The following is a 22901-nucleotide window of genomic DNA, read 5'->3' as shown; positions in this document are numbered from 1 at the left end:
CCACTTTCCACGAAAGGACTTCACGATTTCTTCCTCAAGATTCTCCCTTGTGGCTAAGGAGTAGTCACCCTGCATCCGCAGGCACCACCTAAGAACACTGCGGTCTGCTGCACGTCCTTCCTCCGGAATCCGACTGCCCAGCTCGACGAGACCCGGCTTCCCTGGCACCTCTGACCTCTACCCACCTCTACAGCACAGCTGAGAACCGTGGGTGCGACGAGACCTCGAGGGACCGGCCATCGCCAAGACTGCACGACTTCTGCACAGCAAGCCCACCGAGTAATTTCCTGGTGAGTGCTTTGGGGTCCGAGAAGCCCCCACCCTGAGCAGCTCCAGCACCGAAGAGCAGCCCCCCAGCATCTCCACGATCGGCGTGGGGCCCTTCTGCCTTCTGCTGCTCACCGCGTTGTTTGGCTACTAGCCCGTTGGCTTGTGGCCTTCCTGACGACGCCCGACGACATTTCTGCTGCTGGTCTGGTTGCTCCAGACTGGCCCTTGCTCCCTCCCAGAAGAGGAGCACCCTGGACCCTCCTGGTCCACTCAAGACGCCATTTTGAGTCCACCGCGTGGGCTTGAATTAGCCAAGGCTTGTTGCCCAATCCTGGGTAACTTCGACGCCAACGACTTCATCCTTCGTGGGACAGCTCGCACCTCCATCCTGGTCGCCGACAACGCCTCCTGGTCCGAGAGACTGCAGAGCCCAGCAGCGCCCACTCACCTGACTGCGGTGACTTCGCCCGGTGCCATCCTGGTGCCCACTTAATCACTGGCTAGTGATTCAAGAACTTGGTCCCCTCTGCTTTCAGGTTTTCTTCTTCCTTGATCCAGGCTTGGATCCATCGAACTTTTCTTCACTGGTCGCCTGCCAGCAACTTCTTCCTTCCAGGCTCCTGGTCCGGCAACGAGATCCCCGACGTCTTTTCAGACCTATGCAGCTGCAGCCCCTGGGCTAGGTAACTTCGGCACTCCGGTGTCCCAGCATAGCCTCACTATCCAAGGGTCAGGATCCACTGTCGTTTTCTCCCTACCAGGTCGGGTTCGCCCGTGAACACTAACTTTGTGAATTCTAGCTTCCATAGACTTTGTCCCGCATCCCGCGTGAGAGTGCACACTCTGCATCCGAGTCCCCTGGGCCTCCTAGTAGTAATCTAACGATTCCCTAGTCCAGTCCTAGCGAGTCCAAAGCCTATTAGAACTGTTACTTACCTGCTAGTAATTCGCATTCCACTTTTAGTGTATATGGTTTTTCGTGCCCCTCGGGCATTTGTGTAACGTGCTAACTTAAAAGTATTTTCGTAAGAGTTTTGTTGTGTGCCTAGCACCCTGTCCTCATAAAGAGTACAGGGTTGTTGTGATTCTAATAAATACACTGTTTATTTTCATAACACTTGTGTGGTGTCCTTTCACTGGGTGTTCAAGGGGTAATGTGATGGTAAAACAGCTGGCTTAACACGCCCTCTAGAGTCTTAGCCTTAGACTGCTCGTATCCATGCTACTAGGATAGCTGGTCTATAAGGTTGACTTACAACCAATCATCAATAAGGGTTGTTTGGACTGATATATAGTGATCACTAGAATAGTGAACACTGCACATCAGGCCAACTTCTCACACTCAATTTCCCCTGATCCCCCAGGGTCATCCGGAAACTGAAAGCGGAGAGTTGCACCCTGATCCTGGTAGCCCCAGCGTTGCCGCGCCAACACTGGTTTACAGAACTACACATTCTGTCACTGGAGCCTCCGATTCCATTCAGGCCTTACCTGCATCTCCTCACTATGAACCAGGGGCAAGTCCAACATCCAGATCCGACATCTCTCAGATTATCGGCTTGGCTCCTGAGTTCAGAGAGTTCCAGGATTTAGATATTCCTCAGGACTGCAGAGTTGTCTTAGCCCCGGCCCGGGCTGACAGTACCATCAAAACGTATTCCCTTAAGTGGAAGAGATTCTGTTTGTGGTGTGTGAGAAGTTGGCCTGATGTGCAGTGTTCACTATTCTAGTGATCACTATATATCAGTCCAAACAACCCTTATTGATGATTGGTTGTAAGTCAACCTTATAGACCAGCTATCCTAGTAGCATGGATACGAGCAGTCTAAGGCTAAGACTCTAGAGGGCGTGTTAAGCCAGCTGTTTTACCATCACATTACCCCTTGAACACCCAGTGAAAGGACACCACACAAGTGTTATGAAAATAAACAGTGTATTTATTAGAATCACAACAACCCTGTACTCTTTATGAGGACAGGGTGCTAGGCACACAACAAAACTCTTACGAAAATACTTAAGTTAGCACGTTATACACAAATGCCCGAGGGGCACGAAAAACCATATACTTAAAAAGTGGAATGCGAAATTACTAGCAGGTAAGTACAGTACTAATAGGCTTTGGAATCGCTAGGACTTGACTATAGAATCGTTAGATTACTTCTAGGAGACCTAGGGGACTCGGGTGCAGAGTGTGCACTCTCACGCGGGATGCGGGACAAAGTCTATGGAAGCTAGTAAAGGCAAAGTTAGTGTTCACGGGCGAACCCGACCTGGTAGGAAGAAAACGACAGTGGATCCTGACCCTAGGATAGTGAGGCTATGCTGGGACACCGAAGTGCCGAAGTTACCTAGCCCAGGGGCTGCAGCTGCATAGGTCTGAAAAGACGTCGGGGATCTCGTTGCCGGACCAGGAGCCTGGAAGAAGGAAGTTGCTGGCAGGCGACCAGTGAAGAAAAGTTCGATGGATCCAAGCCTGGATCAAGGAAGAAGAAAACCTGAAAGCAGAGGGGACCAAGTTCTTGAATCACTAGCCAGTGATTAAGTGGGCACCAGGATGGCACCGGGCGAAGTCACCTCGACTAGGTGAGTGGGCGACGCTGGCTCTGCAGATCTCACGGACCAGGAGGCGTTGTCGGCGACCAGGATGGAGAGGCGAGCTGTCCCACGATGGATGAAGCTGTCGGCGTCGAAGTTACCCAGGATTGGGCAACAAGCCTTGGCTAATTCAAGCCCACGCGGTGGACTCAAAATGGCGTCTTGAGTGGACCAGGAGGGTCCGGGGTGCTCCTCTTTTGGAAGGGAGCAAGGGCCAGCCTGGAGCAACCAGACCAGCAGCAGAAATGTCGTCGGGCGTCGTTCAGAAGGCCACAAGCCAGCGGGCTAGTAGCCAAACAACGCGGTGAGCAGCAAAAAGCAGAAGGGCCCCACGCAGATCGTGGAGATGCTGGGAGGCTGCACTTCGGTGCTGGAGCTGCTCAGGGTCGGGGCTTCTCGGACCCCAAAGCACTCACCAGGAAATTACTCGGCAGGCTTGCTGGAAAGAAGTCGTGCAGTCTTGAAGATGGCCGGTCCCTCGAGGTCTCGTCACACCCACGAATCTCAGCGTGACTGATGATGTAGGTAGAGGTCAGAGGTGCCAGGGAAGCCGGTTCTCGTCGAGCTGGGCAGTCTTGATCCGGAGGAGAGACTTGCAGCAGACCGCAGTGTTCTTAAGATGGTGCCTGCGGATGCAGGGTGACTACTCCTTAGTCACAAGGGAGAAATCTTAGGAAGAAGTCTTGAGTTCCTTTCATGGAAAGTAGTTTCAGGATTCAAAGATGATCTGATTTGGAAGGGGGCCAGTTCCTACCTTTATCCTGTAAAAAGGGGCTGGCACGCGACTAAGTCCTGCCCTAGGGGTGGGGCTAGGAGGGGGGTGGTTACACCCACTTCCTTGGCGGGCTTTTCCCCAGCACAGGGTCTGGAGTGACCCTGGAACTGGTTCCAGCCAGCCTATGCACAGTGAGCACCGGGGTGCCACGTGCAGTCACCTTCCTCTAAAGCCCTGCCTACCTACAATACACAAAACCCTGTCTGGGACGGTGCTGGCACCGCCCCTGGCAGGAAACCCTTTGTCCTTATCTCCTGCTCTGGGAGGACTCCCAGCAGCAGGAGGGCAGACTTGTGTCTCGGTGGCAGCATCCATTTTGTGGAGCTGAGGCTCTGTTTGACTTTAACCGGGGTTAGGGGTTACATACATGTCGTGTCCCTCTAGAAGGGTGGAATGCTAACCCCGTCGCCAGAATTGGCGAGGGGTTAGTATTCCAATTCGTATGACACCTTACTCGACATGTTTTGATAAAGCGATACCAGAGTTGGCATATAACCGCGAGGATTATAATGCACTTAAGAGTATATGGTATGCGATATCATGGAAACGGCTAAGGGATGGATCCCGAAAGCCGCAGACAGGCTCAGCTCATGCCAGAGCACCATCTCACACGATTCCAAGCACTCTGCCTTCAGGATTGTTAAGGCCTGCTATAGGAGTGACTGATAGGAGATCTGTGTGTCCATTTTAGGGTTAGATATAGGTATACTATATCTAAAGCAAAGGGTGATTACACCACCTTGCCCCAGCTGTCAAGCAGCCAGTTGTGTCAGTTTAGTTAGTCAGCCCAGGGGTGGCATAATACATGCTTCAGCCCCTGGGAGACTTCTGGGTACACCTCAGCCCTGGGTACAGGGACTTGGAGAGGGCCCAGTGCCAATTCAGTACCTGAGTACAATTTGGATAGAGAGAACAGCTAGGCTGTGGGTCTGATTAGCAGGCCCACAGCCAGGGAAAGTCGTAAACCAGTGCAGCAAAAAGCAAAAAATCTGGGTGATCATAGGATTGCAGACCCTACTCTCCTACATGGTGTAAAGCTAACAACCTGCACCCATTCTCGTCATCTCCGGCTCAACTTCTGCCTTACCTGCTTCACCTGGCCAACTCAGGATTGGCCCATGCCTCAATCAAAGTCCACCTGGCAGCCATATCTCGGTTCAGGCGCTCTTCGTCTGGAATTACCCTATGGTCCAATAGACTGGTCAAGCAGTTTCTGAAAGGCTTATTCAGGACTTACCCTCCAATAAAACCTTTACCACCTACATGGCAACTCAATGTGGTCTTGGCTCAATTGATGAAAACCCCTTTGAGCCAATGCATAAAGCAGATCTCAAATACTTGTCATGGAAAACAGCTCTTTTTCTGGCTCTCGCGTTGGCAAGGAGAGTGAGTGAACTGCAGGCGTTCTCTATTCAAGACCCGTTTCTTCAGTTCAAACAGGACCGGGTCATTCTACGGACTAACCCCAAATTCATACCAAAGGTTCCGTCTGCTTTTCATCTAAACGAACCTATTGTCCTGAGATCCTTCTTCCCGAATCCATATTCAGCAGCGGAGAGATCTCTACATTCCTTAGATCTGAAAAGATGTCTAAAATTCTACATTCATAGAACGGAACAATTTCGCAAGTCCAACCAATTGTTTATTGCCTTCAGCAGGCCCAGGAAGGGCCTACCACTGTCAAAGCAGAGCATTTCAAGATGGATCTCTGCGGTCATTGCCTTCTGCCATCAGCAGGCGGGACATCCTCTGCCCTCCAAGGTTCGGGCTCATTCCACTAGAGCGGTTTCCACCTCCATGGTGCTCTTTTCTGGGGTGCCCATTGTCGACATTTGCAGAGCGGCCACATGAAAGACACCACATACGTTCACCAAGCACTACTGCTTGGATTCAGAACTTATGAAGGATGCAGCGGTGGGTCAGGCGGTGCTCCGTCATCTGTTTCATTAGAGGTGAGCCTTCTTCCTTTCATCCCACCTTTCCTATTACCTAAATGCACATTTCTTATCCTGCTACTGTTTGCAGTTTATTGCTTTGCTATATTATGCGAAATGTGCTGCCTATTGCTTGCTACTCTGATTCAGGCATGTGAATCTATGAAAGATACCCATAATACTGGATAAGAAATGCGTTACTTACCTGTAACTGCAGTTATCCAGTATTGGTATCTTTCATAGATTCACATGCAACCCACCCGCCTCCCCTGGAAGGGCTCACCTTCGTTCTCTCAGTAGGTACTACTTAGCACTGTGCTTACGAAAATCTGAGGGACTAGGGCTCCTTCCAGGAAGGTTCTAGAGGGTGGTAGTAGCTGATTGGCTCCTGGCCAAAGTTTGGTCCTTTTTAGGGCTCGCCCCTTTCCTATTCCGCAGGAATAGGAAAAGAGCCCTAATGCAGCCAAACCATACTTTAAGCCAAGGGCTCTCCAGCGGATTTTGGGAAGTGCATGCCTCGTGCACGAGCTTGCCTGAGCCTTCTGCCTATCAGCCTGCCAGTTCTCCTCCCCTAATTATTCACTTCACTTATTCACGGCAGGCCGTGACTCTGGCTCTTCAAAGGCTCTTCTCCCCGCCCCCCCCCCGCCTGCACTTCACGGCCGCCAGGCCCCTGTCGCTTCATCTGCTTGCCTTCTGTCCCTTAATCTCCCCGTGACTCCCCCCTCACCCACTCCACTGCTTCAGCCCCCCACCATTTGCTCAGGACATTGCTTGTTTTGCGGGGGACTACTGGCCTTAGATCACCGCTGTCCTCAATGTCTCACTCTTAAATTGGCATGCGATGCGATGTCATATTTGTTTTATTGTATAGGCTATCTAGCCATGGGTGGTTTGATTTTCCCATTCGCTCCTGCCGTGTGTTTCTTCTGGTCTAACTTCGCCTCTTTGAAGTCTTACTGGTCTTCTGGTTATATTTTCTGTGATCCCCCTTTTTTTATCTTCTTGGCTGCAGGCCGTACATATTTCTATATATCATTCAGAATGCTTTATTTACTCACACGTGTCTGCAGGCTGGCTGCAGACTGATTTGCTGTGTGCAGGCATTACTCCTCCTATGCAGTTCTGCACCTTTGAGAACATTATGCTTTGTGCAGGCATTAATGCGCGGCTGTTCTGCAGTATGATGACTGGCATGCGCGTGCATTCATTACCGGCGCGCAGCGCAGTAGCCTGGTGAATGGCATGCAGTGCGCAGACGCTATCATGGGCCTGTTTTGGGTCACTGGCCCCCAATGTCACCTGTCGTATCCGGTCTTATTTATGCTGCTTCCACTCATATGACAGCTCCTGAAACGGCGTTTGCCAGTTCTTCTTCCTTCACACTAGTAGTCATTGTACAGTTTCAGCCCTCGGTCTTGGACCAGCAAAGAGGTGCTTTCAATACTTTCCATCACTTACATTGCAAATGAAAAGCTGCTGCCCTCCGTCTTCGCAACAATAATAGAATAACAAAGCTACAACAGTGTTTTCCTTTTTTATTTGCTGTGTGAAATCCATGTCCTGGGGCAGGGCAGCTCCCTGCAGACTCACTCACTGCTGGCGCTTTTCAAGTGTGGTTTCAGTAATGTTTGGCATGATTTCTTTGTGGTGTTTGAGCCCCGAGAAACCTGTTCCTCGCCAGGCGTTTATGTGCTGTTGCTGCCACGGTGCACTTGTTAGCACATATATACCTGCCCTCCACACGTACGCAGCTCTCGGAGCCACACCTCTCTAGAGACCATACACCATTCATATGTGGCCTGTCGCTACAGACAAGCCTGAACCAGCTATCACAGCTGCATTATAAAGGACTAACCAGGCAAAGTAGGGTTCCCGTCCTGCCTAGCGAACTGTTACCAGCGCATCTTCTGGTTGTAGCTTGAGTCGTGGCACCAGAGGGCAGTCTGACCAGGCAGAAAGAGACTTCTGTCAGATGCATTTGTCCATTTATAAGCAGGGTAGTACTCTCCTGCTCTAGTACAGTAGCACTGTCCTCGCCATTCTGTCCCTTCTTGCCCTACCTTTTTGACCTTATCTGCTCAACACTTGTAATTCTTCAACTGTCCCACTGACCTTGCCTTTCTGCCACATTCTTGTAATGCTCCACTGCCCCACCTATCTTTTCAACCTCTCTGCTGTCTCACTAGCCCCATCTAACTGCCCACCGGTCTGTTGTTCCACTGTCCCCCTCCTCACCTATTGATTACCCTGTTATCGACTTCACTGCCCCACAGCCTACTATCCCACCAGTAATTCTGTGTTTTCCCTTCCACCTCCTGCTCACTGAAGGCATGAACAACTGATGCAGTGCTCATGAAGAGGGGAGAGGAGAGACCAGGTAGCTGGAGATGTCAGCAGCTAGGAGCATAACTAGCAAAACATTTTGTTCATAGATTATGGGGTGACGGAGGCCACAGACCTTTTTTAGATCTTGCTTGACAGCACAGGTGTCTGCATGATATATATTGTTAACAGTTCTTTAAAATATATAAACAGTAGACTTTTGCTCCACCCCAGTCACTCTTACCTCCTGCTATTGACGGTTTGGTGTGTCATTCTGGCTCCTGTGGACTGGTTGCAATGCAATGCATGAGGACTATTTTACATATCAAGGTACATTCATTCCTCAAACATCAAATTATTTCTCTCATAAATTCATTGTGTACGTAAAGTCTTTTTTTTTCTCGCTTAGGCAGGCTTTTTTCCGACTTTAAAAAAAAAAAGCCATCACTAAATAGCTAGTACGTCTGTTCAGCGGATTAGTTTTTGAAGTGTTTGTCTCTCGCCTGCCTGCAACTGTAGGTGTCTGTTCGAGACATCATCTTTCCAATAAAATATGGCAGACATTTAAGACATGTTTAAGCATGAACTCTGCATCAATGCGGGCAGTGCACATTCATTGTGGTACATCAGGTAAAGTACAGGGCATAGGAATCAATGGGAAGGCCTTAACATTTTGCGATTTTCATTTTGCGAATCGCAATTGGTTAATGCATTTCAAGGGTGCTGAGGGGGGTCCAAAGGACCCCCCCTGCCCCCTTGAAATGTTATTTTAAGTGCAAGTTTCACACACACATGTCCAAAGGACGTGTGTGTGTAACATGACACTTTCAAAAATGCTTTTTTGAGCATTTTTGAAAGATTTCGCAAATTAACACGAGGTTCACCCTCGTGTTAATTTGCTCCCCCTATTTGCGAATTCGCATTTTTTTAAACATTCATGCATTGCATTTAAGGAATCGCAAAAATGCGAGTCCTTAAATGCAATCGCATTTTTAGAAATCGCAAAAAATTGCGATTTCTAAAAAATTGTTTAATGCATCCCAAAAAGTGATTTTGGAATCGCAAACGGCCGAATTTTGCGATTCGCACCGTTTGTGACTCCAAAATCGCTTGATGCATGTGCCCCTAAGTTCAGATTATAGGAATCTGAGTGGCATGCTACCCTCGCACGAAGAGACGGCTGATAGCTCCCAACAAGCCCACTTAACTTGTGGGCAACATAATGAGCACAGCTCACCACACACACTGCGTGCCTCAATAACTGGCGTTTGACTCAACAGTGAAAATAAATTCTGGGCTTTAGATGAATACCTGTTGTGTACAATATCATTATTTGCAGGGTGTTTTGCATCAGCCCATTGCTTACAGTTTATTGGGGTTCTAGTCACTCACACACTGCCCCCTCACACACACTGCCCCCTCACACACACTGCCCCCTCGCACACACTGCCCCCTCGCACACACTGCCCCCTCGCACACACTGCCCCCTCGCACACACTGCCCCCTCGCACACACTGCCCCCTCGCTCACACTGCCCCCTCGCACACACTGCCCCCTCGCACACACTGCCCCCTCGCACACACTGCCCCCTCGCACACACTGCCCCCTCGCACACACTGCCCCCTCGCACACACTGCCCCCTCGCACACACTGCCCCCTCGCACACACTGCCCCCTCGCACACACTGCCCCCTCGCACACACTGCCCCCTCGCACACACTGCCCCCTCGCACACACTGCCCCCTCGCACACACTGCCCCCTCGCACACACTGCCCCCTCGCACACACTGCCCCCTCGCACACACTGCCCCCTCGCACACACTGCCCCCTCGCACACACTGCCCCCTCGCACACACTGCCCCCTCGCATACACAACCCCCCCACACACCCCACCCCCACACACCCCACCCCCACCCCCACACACCCCACCCCCACCCCCACACACCCCACCCCCACCCCCACACACCCCACCCCCACCCCCACACACCCCACCCCCACCCCCACACACCCCACCCCCACCCCCACACACCCCACCCCCACCCCCACACCCACACGCAACCACACACACCCACAACCCCCCCCACACACACACACAACCACACACCCACAACCCCCCCCACACACACAACCACACACACACCCACAACCCCCCCCACACACACAACCACACACACCCACAACCCCCCCCCACACACAACCACACACCAGGATAGCAAGCATAGCATAGCATAGCAAAACAAAACATAGCATAACATAACATAGCAGAACAAAGCATAGTATAGCATAACAAAATACAAAAAACAGCATAACAAAACACAACAAAACATAGCATAGCATAACAAAACAGCATAACAAAGCATAGCATAGCATAACAAAACATAGCATAGCACAACAAAACATAGCATAACAGAACATGGCATAAGAAAGCATTGCATAACAAAACTATGCATAGCAAAACAAATATAGCATAATAAAACTATGCATAGTATAACAAAACATAGCATAGCAAAGCACAGCATAACAAAACACAGCATGCCATAACAAAACATAGCATAGCATAGCATAGCATAACAAAACATAGCATAGCAAAACATAGCATAGCATAACAAAGCATAGCATAGCATAGCATAACAAAACAAAGCATAGGATAGCAAAACAAAACATAGCATAGCATACAGCATCACACAGCACCACCACAGCATCACTCAAAAGCCCCACAACATCACTATGCGCTACCACAGCATCACTTGAACACCACAGCATCACTCGCTCGCCTCCACAACATCACTCAGCGCCACCACAGCATCAATCTGTACAACCATTCAACAACTGGTTCAAATATGTTCTCTCAATGTTTTAAGCTTTAGTACAAATGTCACAAAAATGTTAAAATTTCACTTCTGTTCTTGGATTTTCGTCACAATAAAAAACACTGAACATAATCTTCACAAATGTTATTTACAAAAGTTTAAGCTATTGCCATTATAAATTACAATAACTTTTATTTAAGTATTCATTATTTAAAAAAAATTAAGTCATTGTTATTTGTAATATCAATACATGTAAGTCACGTAAATGCAACACATATTGCATTACAAATGCTATAGGTGTCACATTTGCAAAAGTTATAACTATTGGCATTGTAAGTGACAAAGCTATTAATTTCGCTATTTTCAAAACCAACACATAAATAAAACATGTAATTTACAATACCAATAGCTCAAACTTTCCTAATGCGAGACCTATTGCAAATGCTTGTTACAAAAGGACTTGGATAGGTTACTAATGTGAGGCCTCTGGCCTATTAGTATGCATATGTCTTTGACATTACTGTTTTTATATACCAGTGACCCCCACCCCGACGACGGGGAATGAGTCAGGCATGTGAATCTATGAAAGATACCAATACTGGATAACTGCAGTTACAGGTAAGTAACGCATTTCTTCCTAGCAACACTGGACCTCAAGGATGTGTATTTTCACATACCTACCTATCCATCCAGCCCACAGAAAATATCTCCGGTTCACAATAGAAGGTCAACACTACCAATTCAAGGTTTTGCCCTTCGGGGTTACCACGGCCCCAAGAGTGTTTACAAAATGCTTAGTGACAGTGGCAGCGCATCTCAGAAGGCAGCACATCCATGTGTAACCTTACCTAGACGATTGGCTAATACAAGCGAAATCGTACCAACAGTGTGCAACACATAAGTCTCAAACACTTCAGTTGCTACACAGCCTAGGGTTTTCCATAAACTACCCAAAATCGCATCTGCAACCATCCCACACACAACAATATCTGGGAGCCACTATAGATACCTCCGTGGCAAAGGCATATCCAAACTCAGCGAGGATAGCCAGCATACAGATGCTCATTCGCAAATTTCTGCCACAACACTCGCTGCCAGCTCGAGTCTTTATGCAGCTCATAGGCATGTTGGCCTCCTGCATATTCATTGTCCCCCATGCCAGACTTCAAATGCGTCCATTACAAGAATTTCTAGCACGGCAATTGAACCAGGCTCGAGGACAACTAAAAGACCTAGTGTTGGTAGACGGTCGCGCTCACAACTCTCTGCAGTGGTGGAACCCACAAAACCTTTCCAAGGGGCGACTGTTCCAAGAGCTGGTTCCACAACTAGTTCTTCGCATCACTGACAGGCTGGGGAGCCCATCTCCTTCAATACACAGTACAAGGGCTCTGGACAACCAAACAAAAGAAACTGCATATCAACCAACTAGAGTTGCTGGCGATATTCCTAGCCCTGAAAGCATTCCAGAAATACTTGTACAGCAAGACTGTGTTGGTCCGGACGGATAACATGACCGCAATGTACTATATCCAGAAACAGGGAGGAACGCACTCTCCACAGCTGTCCCACCTGGCACAGAGCATATGGAAGTGGACGATTCCCAAAAACATTTTTCTCCTAGCAGAACACCTTCCAGGGAAGGACAATCGGATAGCGGACCTGCTCAGCAGGCACAGCCAACAACTACACGAATGGGAGATTCACCCCCAAGTTCTCCAGCCATTCTTTGAACAGTGGGGTCACCCAGACCTAGACCTCTTTGCCACAAAAGAAAACTCCAAATGCCAGTACTTTGCTGCCAGGTTCCCACATCCGTTGTCACAGGGCAATGCGATATGGATGAACGGGTCAGGCAGATTTGCGTACGCTTTTCCCCCAGCACCACTGATTCCGCTGGTGGCACGCAAACTGCGGCAACACACACTCACACTAATCCTAGTTGCTCCCACATGGGCAAAGCAACCTTGGTACACAACGCTCCTGGAACTCTCAGTAGTTCCTCATCAAAGACTGTGCCTTGCACCCCATCTTTTAACTCAGAACCATGGAGAAATCAAACACCCAGATCCCAATCAGATGAACCTAGCGATCTGGCTTCTGAAGTCTTAGAGTTTGGATACCTTAACTTGCCCCCAGACTGCATGAACATCATGAGGGAGGCAAGACGACCAACTACACGAGCGTGCTATTCAGCTAAATAGAAGAGATTTGTTATTTACTGCAACAATAACCAAATCAACCCATTAGACGCTTGCATACAAAACATTATATGTTACCTGCTGCATCTACAAAGATGCAACTTAGCATACTCTTCGATAAGACTACACCTCGCTGCTATAGCAGCATACCTTCAAAACAGGCAACAACTTTCACTGTTTAGAGTCCCAGCAATCAAGGCTTTTATGGAGGGTCTTAAAAGGGTGATTCCTCCAAGACACCCACCTTCCCCAGTCTGGAACCTAAATGTAGTACTTACCAGATTTATGGGACCTCCTTTCAAACCCCTACACTCTTGCGAACTACAATTTTTAACGTGGAAGGTAGCATTCTTGGTTGCCATTACCTCACTCAGAAGAGTGAGCAATTACAAGCACTAACAATTCAAGAACCTTTCATGCAAGTACATGCCAACAGGGTGGTTCTTAGAACAAACCCTAAGTTCATGCCTAAGGTCGTATCCAATTTCCATATTAATCAATCAATAGAACTGCCAGTATTCTTTCAAAATCCACAGTCGGTAGCTGAGAGAGCCCTACACACATTAGATGTAAAAAGAGCTCTACTTTATTATGTGGACAGAACTAAATCATTTAGAAAGACAAAACAACTATTTGTTGCTTTTGCACCACAATACAAAGGAAATCCCATATCAAAGTCAGGAATAGCCAGATGGATAGTTAAATGCATTCAAATATGTTATCAAAAGGCAAAACTCACTTTAATCGTCCCCCCAAGAGCACACTCTACAAGGAAAATGGGGGCATCCATGGCTTTCCTAGGGAATATTCCTCTTGAAGACTTCTGTAAGGCAGCCACATGGACCACCATACACACTTTCACAAAACACTACTGTGTAGACGTGCAAGCAAAACAGCAAGCTGCTGTAGGCCAGGCTGTCCTCAAAACTCTTTTTCAAACTGCTGCAGCTGGCATAGGTAACCACCGCTAGAGGAGATACTGCTATACACTCTATGAACAGATATGAATTCAGCAGCCCACATGCCTCGAACGGAATATGCTACTTACCAGTGTGCATCTGTTCTTGACATGTAGGGCTGCTGACATTCATATCGCCCGCCCTCCTCCCCGGTGCCTGTCGCAGCTGCAGCATTATCTCTGGCATGGCCATCTCTCACTTTACTATCTCCATCTCTGCCACAATGGCGAAAAACAATCTGAGGATGGAGAAGATGCCCATGCGCATTGTAGTCCAGGGGAGGAGTCACCTATCTCGTGATACTTTGAAGACTCTCCCAAGACAACAAAGTGCAATCATCCGGACCCAACACTAGGCGGCGATCTATGCACTGATATGAATGTCAGCAGCCCTAAATGCCAAAAACAGATGCATACTGGTAAGTAACATATTCCTACTGAAGGTAGGTGACCTGTTCACTCTTGCTTACACCTGCCTTTGAGTAGAATATTTAATTCTGATCTTGGCGAAAGAGTTGCAACTTTGCATTGGTGCAGGGTTAGAGTTTGGTGCAGAATGTTACATAACTTCCACAGGAGTATACTTTGCTTATCTTTTGTCCCCTTTTGCAAGATTATAGCTCCTACTAAAAACTTAAGACCATAGCTCCATATATAACATTGATAGTAGGGCCATTTGTATGCGATTTCTAGCACTTAACCTTTACACACTACTAAATTATTTACATTTTTAGCTCTTCCCTAATAGGTACTAGCACCTTCTTGTACTCTGTTTCTCTTAATCTTTAGCTGATTTATTTGTGTACCTGTAAAAGTGATTTTCTTTTCATATAGTAAAGCACTGTTTGGCCTTGATATTATTGATTGTGTTTTAATGTTATGCCCCCCTCCATGTCCTGAATTAAGCCTCGATTGTTCACTTTGCTTTGCTAACCTGGATTGCCTTGGTTTATCATTCGATGTGCATTGGTATTGTGCACTTGGTACATAAATGGCAAATGACAGGACCCAAACAAGAAACTGCCCTATAACTGTAGACCCAGGACTCCTAGAAAAGTCCTGAAATCATATGCTAAATAACTGATACAGGTACGTTTCATTTAATTGTTTGGACGATATATTAAAACTGCACAGCTCTGATTATCCTGAGATTTAAGCTGAAAACAAACATTAGCTTGATTTTAGATGCCACGTTAAGTTTACGTTCAAATCTGCTCTGAAGTTAATAAGTTAATGATGCTGCAACACATTATCCACCCTCAAACACTCATCAGTGTGCATATTTTTCATAATTTAATTCAGTGCATTGATAAAGGGCTGGCCAGCTGCTTGTTGTGTGATCATGCTATTTCATAGATTTTACTTCGTCCTTCTGTGTTGGAAAATGCTTAGCTGAAATGTTTTCTTTCTAAATCTTCTTGTTTTTCCAGTGGTAACAACCTTCTCTTCGGTTTTCTCTTCATACAGGATCTTGAGGAATTGGACCCAGATTTCATTATGGCCAAGCAAGTAGAACAGCTGGAAAAAGAAAAAAAAGAACTCCAAGAGCGTCTGAAAAACCAGGAAAAGAAGGTACATTTTCCTCCATTGTTTCTTTGCACGTTGTACTAGCAATAGCTATATTTGAACTTAATCCTCCGATACCTCTGGTCCTTTAGATTGATCAGTGGAGTGATGTCTGAGTAAATCTTACATCTGTCTTTAACCCCTTACGTGCTGATGGCGGCCCTCGTCCGTCATGAAACCCTGCCCAGAGGCTGTCTTTTCTAATGTCTTTCTTGGTTGAAGGCCTCTGCTAAGATTGTAAGTATGGTTGAATCTGGCACCCACTCGAAGCCTCCCAATAGACATTGCATTGGTCCCGAGGGAGTTTGATGTCGAGCCTTGTGCACAAAACACCCCAGCCTCCATTGCCGCAGACTTGGGACTCTGTACCAATAACTGGGCTCAGCCATTAACTATCAATGTATCAAACAATTGGTTCACTCTGGGAAATTTGAGGAAAGGAGGACAGGAAAGGTAGGGCAAACTGTAATAAATACATAGATGTAGGAAAGTGGGTTTCTGTTGCAGTAACCCCTCCACTTTTTTTTCTTCATGGATGTTTCTGAAGATTGTTATTCATGTTTATGGCTTTTCTCCTCAGTAGGAAATGAATGCTTTCCTTTTAGTGAGGTGCTTGCATCTTCCTGACAAGACTTTTTAGAAGCCATTTTCTTGGAAACTTCCAGAGACACCTCGCTGCCATCGTACTTTACACAAGGGGAAAAACGTGCAAAAGTTTCTTCACAAGACCGGTCATAAAACTATTTCTAGAAGGAACTAAAAGAATTCCTCCACCTAGAAAAGCTCCAGTTCCCATGTGGAGTCTAAATACAGTGCTCACGCAACTTATGACAAAACCCTTTGAGCCCATGCATAAGACAGAACTCAAACACATCACTTTAAAGACGGTCTTTCTCATTGCCATTACATCCTTGCGAAGAGTGAGTTACATGCGTTTACCATACAGGAACCATACATGCAAATCCACAAGGACAGTTATTTTTAAAAACAAACCCACAGTTCCTATTTAAAGTCGTATTCACTTAGATCAAAGTATTCTCCTTCCGGTTTTCTTCAAAAAACCCCAAACAAGAGGGGGGGAAAAGCCTCCATACACGTATGTAAGGAAAGTACTACTATATTACCCGCTGAGTGAGTCCACTGTGCCAAGGGAGCCACTCACACTTGAGGTATGGTATGGCACCCCTTGCCAAAGCACTCCCTCTCCCCTTTTTGCGGAAGGATCCAGTATGTAGGCCTTGGAGTGTCAGAGACCCCTCTGAGAGAGTCCACTGCGTAAAGGGTGCCTCTCGCAATAGTGATAGGGAAGGGATACCACTTCCCCTCGGATCACAGCTTACTGGACTTTGGACGTTGCCTTGACTCGTCTACCGGTTTGTGTCCCCGTCACCCTTCCCCTCCTCTCCCTATGCTGTGTCTCTCACCCTCCCCTCCTCTTTCCCGCCTTCATTATCTGTCTACTTCCCCATCTCCAACCCCCCTCCCCTGAATCTCTCACCTTGCCTTCTTTTCCCCTTACGTATTTGTGCTTATTGTTTATCTCTACCTTACAAGTAAATATGTTGCCATGCTCTAAGAACTGTGTAACCTTTGTAACGATGTAACCTGTAACTATGATCCGATGCTCATGTAAAGCGCTCTGATACCTCCGGGTCTAGACAGCGCTACATAAAACTTTAAAAAATAAATAAATAAATTACCTTAAAAAAACTGAACAAACTGGAAAGACTAAACAGTTGTTTGTTACCTATGCACATACAAACACAGGAACGCCAGTCACAAAGACAACAATATCACGATGGGTAGTCTAAACCATCCAACTATGCTATACCATCGCTAACAAAGAATATATGGTACGACCAAAAGCTCACTCCACTAGGAAGAAAGGAGCGACTTTGGCATGTATGGCCAATGTTCCCATAGAAACTATATGTGCAGCAGCTACATGGGCATCACTTCACACATTTACCAAGTGTTACAAAGTCATCCTGTGCTCTGGGCAACCCCCAATGTTTTGCTGACTGGAACTGGTGGTAACGGGCTCTGACTGACCCTGGGCTCTGTTTAACCATGCCCAGGGCCAGTGCCAAGCTGAAAGGAACACATTAGAATACAGTTAAGACACCCAACATACACTAGGGTACACTATGGTATGGTGGGGTAACCCTGTTATTGGCATGACCTACCGTATACGCCTCTAGTTTACAATAGGGCAGGGGATTGAAACTACTTAGACGTCCCCAGTATACTGGGGCATGGCAGTTTAGAGCCCAGCAGATTTTCTGCACTAGCATGTGTGAAGTTGGCCTGGCATATGCTATCCACTATTCTAGTGGGCCCCTTGTACCAGTCCGACGACCCTTATTGATGATAGTTTTGAAGACATCCCTTATAGAAAGCTATCCTAGTGGTAGCTGTGGAGAGCAGCCTTCAGGCTAAGTCTTGAAGGAATGTAAAGCAGCTTGTTTTACCAGTCTATATTCTCATGAATGACCAAATGAAAGGAGAACCACACCAGGTATATATAAATTATATATGCATTTATGCTAAACACATCCCTCTAGTCTCTTTATGGGGCTAGAAGCAAAAGTACACAAAGTAAACTTATTTAGCACACAGTAAATTAGCGCAGTATATGTTTTGCCCTAGTGGCCTCACAAACCATTTACTAAGAAAGTGGTATAAGTACCGCTGTGGACATAGAGACCAGGCCTAGGGCCTGTAGAACTGCTGGGGCAAAAAGGAACCACCCAAGGTAGTGATGCAGGAGATCCACGGGGGACGTGTGCAGTGTCTAAACACAGCCGCAAATCACCATTGACTTCTATGGAGAAAGTTGCGATTAGATTTTTAAAGATTAAGGACACTTAGGAGTGGATTAGGAACAAACCCCTTCAGTACTGGACAGTTAGAGAGTTGAGACCCACGGGAGCACCGAAGTACTCGTGTTACCTCACCCAGGGAAGCCAGGTGCATAGGTGGCTTTTCGTGTCTGGTTTCGTCGTCGTTTCCTATGGAGAGCTGCAGAGAAGTGCTGCAGGTGACCCTATGACGTGTCCGGATGGATCCAAGGGTGGATCGAAGATCTGAAGAACCTGAAAGCTTACAGTCTGGGTCACTTGCAAGTGACCAGGGAGGCAATAAGAAGATGCCCACCGATGTCGGGTGATTTCAGGTGCAGGAGGTGAAGCTAGATTCTTCAGCCAGGAGGCGTCGACGACAACCAGGAGCTGGATTCGAGCTGTCCCACGTCTGATGTTGAGCGCTGCAGCGTCTGTATCCGGATTGGGCCCAACAAGCCTTGGTAACAGCAACCCACGCAGAATGCAAAGATTGGCTTTGGAGCAGAACAGCAAGGTCTGAGGGACTCACCCTTTGGAGGGGAGTCAGGGCACGTCTGGAGCAATCGGGGAAGCCCGAGAAACAAGAGTTACCTTCGTGGGGACCCACCAGTCGACGGACCAGGGATCGCGAAGGGGCCTAGAGCAGAAATGCTAGAAGCGGGCCCACAGAACACTCGTGGAGTGTAGGCGCACAATCTTCGGTGCAGATGGTGCTCAGGGCTTGGACTAAGAGTAGCCCAATGCACAACTTGGGGAAAGCTCGGAAAGTAGGAGCACTAGCAAATGTGCACGGTGTCCAGGAGTTCCGGTCCCACGTCTTTCGTGATGGCTACAGGTCTCAGCTTTGCTGAGATCTCGTGTCGGCCTCGGAGATGTCTGGAAGTCCGTGTCCTGTGTTGCAGATGCTTCGGGATCCGGCAGGAGCCTTGAAAATGCAGACCGGCAAGATGCTTCTTTGGTGCCTCTTTGAACAGGGGAGTCACTCCTTGACCCCAAGAGATATTCTTCAGTGTTCTAGTCAGAATAGAATGTCGAAGTTCCAAGATATATGTTGCAGAGTTTCGTCCAGGATGATCTAAAGTCCTAGAGACTGGGTTCCTATACTTATACTAAGTTTAGGGGATGGACTAACTCTAAGGACCCACCTATGGGAGGACCTGGGGAGGGGGTGTGTACACCCCTTCCCATTTGTCCAGTTTCGCGCCAGAGCTGGGGCTGAGTGCCCCAGCAACCTGTTTGAAGTGGGAAATGCACAGGGACACCTTGTGTGCCCCAGGCCCTGTCTGAAAAGCGTTCACTGAATGCACCCGCCCTGCCCCAATACACTAAAGCCTGTCTGGGGATGTGGTTACACCTCCCTGGACAGGAAACCTATTGTCCAGGCCTCCCCTGCTGGAGGTTCGTCTTGCAGTAGGAGGTCAGACTCGTGTCTGTGGCAGCAGCATCCATTTTGTGATGCAGGAGCTCGGTTAAACTATTACTGGTCAGTTAAGTGTTTACATGTCTTCTCCCTCTAGAAGGGCGGAATTCTACCCCCGCCGCCAGAACTGGCGGGTGGGGGGGGGGGGTAGGATTCCAAAATGTTTGACAACAAGCACATGTGTTGATGCAGCCATTCCAAAGTTAGCATTTACCGCAAGGTTATAATGCACTTAAGAGTATATGGCTGTATCACAGAACAAAGTGATACAAAAGGGGATGATGGACGGAGCGTTTGAGCAAATCAAACACTCACCCCCAGTCACCTGATCTGGGTTTAATCCATCACCATTCTTTAGCTCACTCGGCCACCCCAGTTCAGACATGGCTATATGCAAATCAGTCTGACCCTGTGCCTCATGGGAACAGTCCAGCCCGAACTGCCAAGCCATGTCTTCCCTGGACCGGAAACAAGCATCCTGGGACCGGTTTCGAATTCATAATCCTCATCAGTCAGGCTATCTTGAATCCAGTGGCCAAGTGAGCAACGGACTCACGTCTGAGCATACCCTGCCACACTTAGGGCGAACAAAGCGATACAAAAGGGGATGATGGACGGAGCGTTTGAGCAAATCAAACACTCACCCCCAGTCAACTGATCTGGGTTTAATTCATCACCATTCTTTAGCTCACTCGGCCACCCCAGTTCAGACATGGCTATATGCAAATCAGTCTGACCCTGTGCCTCATGGGAACAGTCCAGCCCGAACGGCCAAGCCATGTCTTCCCTGGACCGGAAACAAGCATCCTGGGACCGGTTTCGGATTCATAATCCTCACCTGGCTGGGTGTGAGTGTTTGATTGATTCAGATGCTCCGTCCATCACCACCCTCTTTTGTATTACAGAACAGCTATAAGGGAGTGATTCCGAAAGCTGCAGAGGGGCTCAGCTCATGCTTGGGCACCCTCTCACATAAAACCAAGCACTCTGCCTTCAGGATTTTCAAGGCCAGCCATAGGAGTGGCTTATAGGTTTATATGTGTCTGTATTTAAAGGTAGATATAGGTATACTATATCTTCGTAAGGGGTGCTTACACCATCTTACCCAGGCTGCAGTAGCAGACCTGTGGTGCCATTTTGGAAGGCTTTCCAGGGGTGGCATAATACATGCTTCAGCCCCTGGTAGACCTTTGGGGTACCTTTGCGCTTGCTACCTAAGGTACCATATACTAGGGACTCCCAAGAGTAACCCAGTAACCAATCTGGAGTGTACCTAATGTACATGCAATCAATTTAGAGAGGATTCAGCTAATCTGGGGTCCTGGTTAGCAGGGTCCTAGCCGTATAAAGTAGATAAACCAGTGAAACACAGCAAAAAGTGGGGGTAACCATAGTAAGTAGATCCTCCTCTCCTACAGCATGTGTGCAGTGCTGAAGCCTGGGGTCTGTTTAAAAGCAGCACTGGTTGCCAGGACTGCTTTTAAACAGTAAATTGTGTCCAAACTCTACTTTGGTGGTAGGGGCACTTAAAATGGAAAACTTAAAATGTTTTGGCAATTAAGGACCTCCAGGGTCTCCCTTACGTATCCCAGGGGTGTGTCAGTTATCTATAAGGTACACCCTTCTAAAATGAGTTTTTATATGCCAGGGTAAAGTGAAATTTCACATTTCACTCCCCATATTGTTTTAAAGTGCTGCTTGTTGGAAAACGAGGCAGCATCTGTGAAGCTTGCACAAATAACATGACACATTTGTCCTTCACTGGGAACCAAACACCCTAGGGCAGCGCCTGACTCTCAGAGGGTAGCGTTGCAGAGCAGTCTGAGGCTTACTCAAGGGAGGTGGTGTGGGCTAGTAATCGCCATTTGCAGGTGCGCAAAAATAACACTCAATAATTGATTGTCCAGTCTGTATTTTTTGCTTTATAAAAATAAGAGTACATTTATTAAACACACGCACTACTCAATACTATGCAACAATTTACAAATTTACATAAGCTGTTGGAATTACTTTGGGACATTGCATAATATCTCCACCCCTTCCACGGGGGGGGGGGGTCTAGTACCACCACTCCATGTATGCACATCATCTTGTCCCTAATGCAATTAGTTGAACATATCCTCGAGCGAGGGCCCTGCGCACTGGCACCATCCCAGTGGCGTCCCCCTCCCATTACCTCAACAAGCATTAAACAGGGATACACCTGCCTTGGTGACACATGACACTGACCAAGCATCTCCTACTGACCCTAATGTATACACCTCTACATCTTAAGGGCTAACAGTCTGGGGTCTTCACCTAAGCGCAGCAGCAAGACTACATGTTTACGCACGCTTTAGAATGACAGTACTCGGCACATTTGGATATTATTAAAAAGGCATTGCGATTACAGCCCCTAAAGGCATCACAGATGATCACAGGATTAAGTTGTAAATACCGTCCGACACCCTAGCAGGAGTGTCTAGCCACTTAAACCCACTTTGCTTGCGACATCACCTTACACCAGTACTTCACATTGAACATCAGTCCCTCTAAAAGAAATACCCATTAATAAATGCATTTCAGTGCAATTACACCATTTCCCCTCCAGGGGATGCCCTTCTCGAGACATCTCCAACTCAGCCCTTCAATCTTGGATACACTTCTCAATAAACCCCCAGCTGTAGAACAAATGTTCCAGCCTAGGAGGTGATGCAATCTTCGCTGAGCGTTGAGGGGTTATTCCTGTTAAATCCTCAAGAAACTTAGGGTGGGACTTAGCTTTGTGCTGGGGGCGAGACTGCGCTTCTCCAGCAGCTCCCCCTGCACATTTTCACACTCCAGGGTGACCCCTCTCCTCTGGGGACCACCAAAACGCCAAAAACAATCCATTCCCCATGCCTTGCAAGGCATTATTGGGGCGCTTCAAGCTCCTGCTGCTTAATAGATGAGTGGCTCTCCCGCTGTGCCGGGGAGAGCTGCGCTGGCGCTTCGCTGCTTTCTGGGGCCTCGGTGTGGGGCCCGGTCCCACCCGGATCCCTGGCTCCTCCTTCCTTGTCCAGGGCCCTGGTCCCACCCGGGACCCCCGCAGGCTCTCCATGTTGGCGGCCAATCTTCACGGGGAGCGCGACGGCGCTCCCCGGCTTTATCTTCTCTCCGGGGTGGCGTGACGGCGCTCCCCCTCTTCCTTTGGCTTCGGGGGGCCAGGGTGGGCTCCTGGCACCCC

At 48.0% G+C, this 22901-nt stretch overlaps 1 protein-coding gene across 4 annotated transcripts in view; it reads left to right on the top strand.

Moving 5' to 3' along the window:
- EIF3A (eukaryotic translation initiation factor 3 subunit A) overlaps positions 1–22901 on the top strand; it is a 1009075-nt gene that overhangs the window by 343147 nt on the left and 643027 nt on the right. For all 4 annotated transcript variants that reach the window (XM_078643910.1, XM_078643908.1, XM_078643907.1 and 1 more), the window contains exon 13: positions 15335–15439. In XM_078643910.1, the coding sequence (XP_078500036.1) occupies positions 15335–15439 (105 nt within the window). The remainder of the gene's footprint in view (positions 1–15334; positions 15440–22901) is intronic.

The sequence above is a fragment of the Lissotriton helveticus genome, chromosome 5_1 (genome assembly GCF_964261635.1).
Source record: "Lissotriton helveticus chromosome 5_1, aLisHel1.1, whole genome shotgun sequence".
NCBI lineage: Eukaryota > Metazoa > Chordata > Amphibia > Caudata > Salamandridae > Lissotriton > Lissotriton helveticus.
Note: the sequence above shows the minus strand (reverse complement) of the source record. Positions and strands in the feature narration are given on the sequence as shown.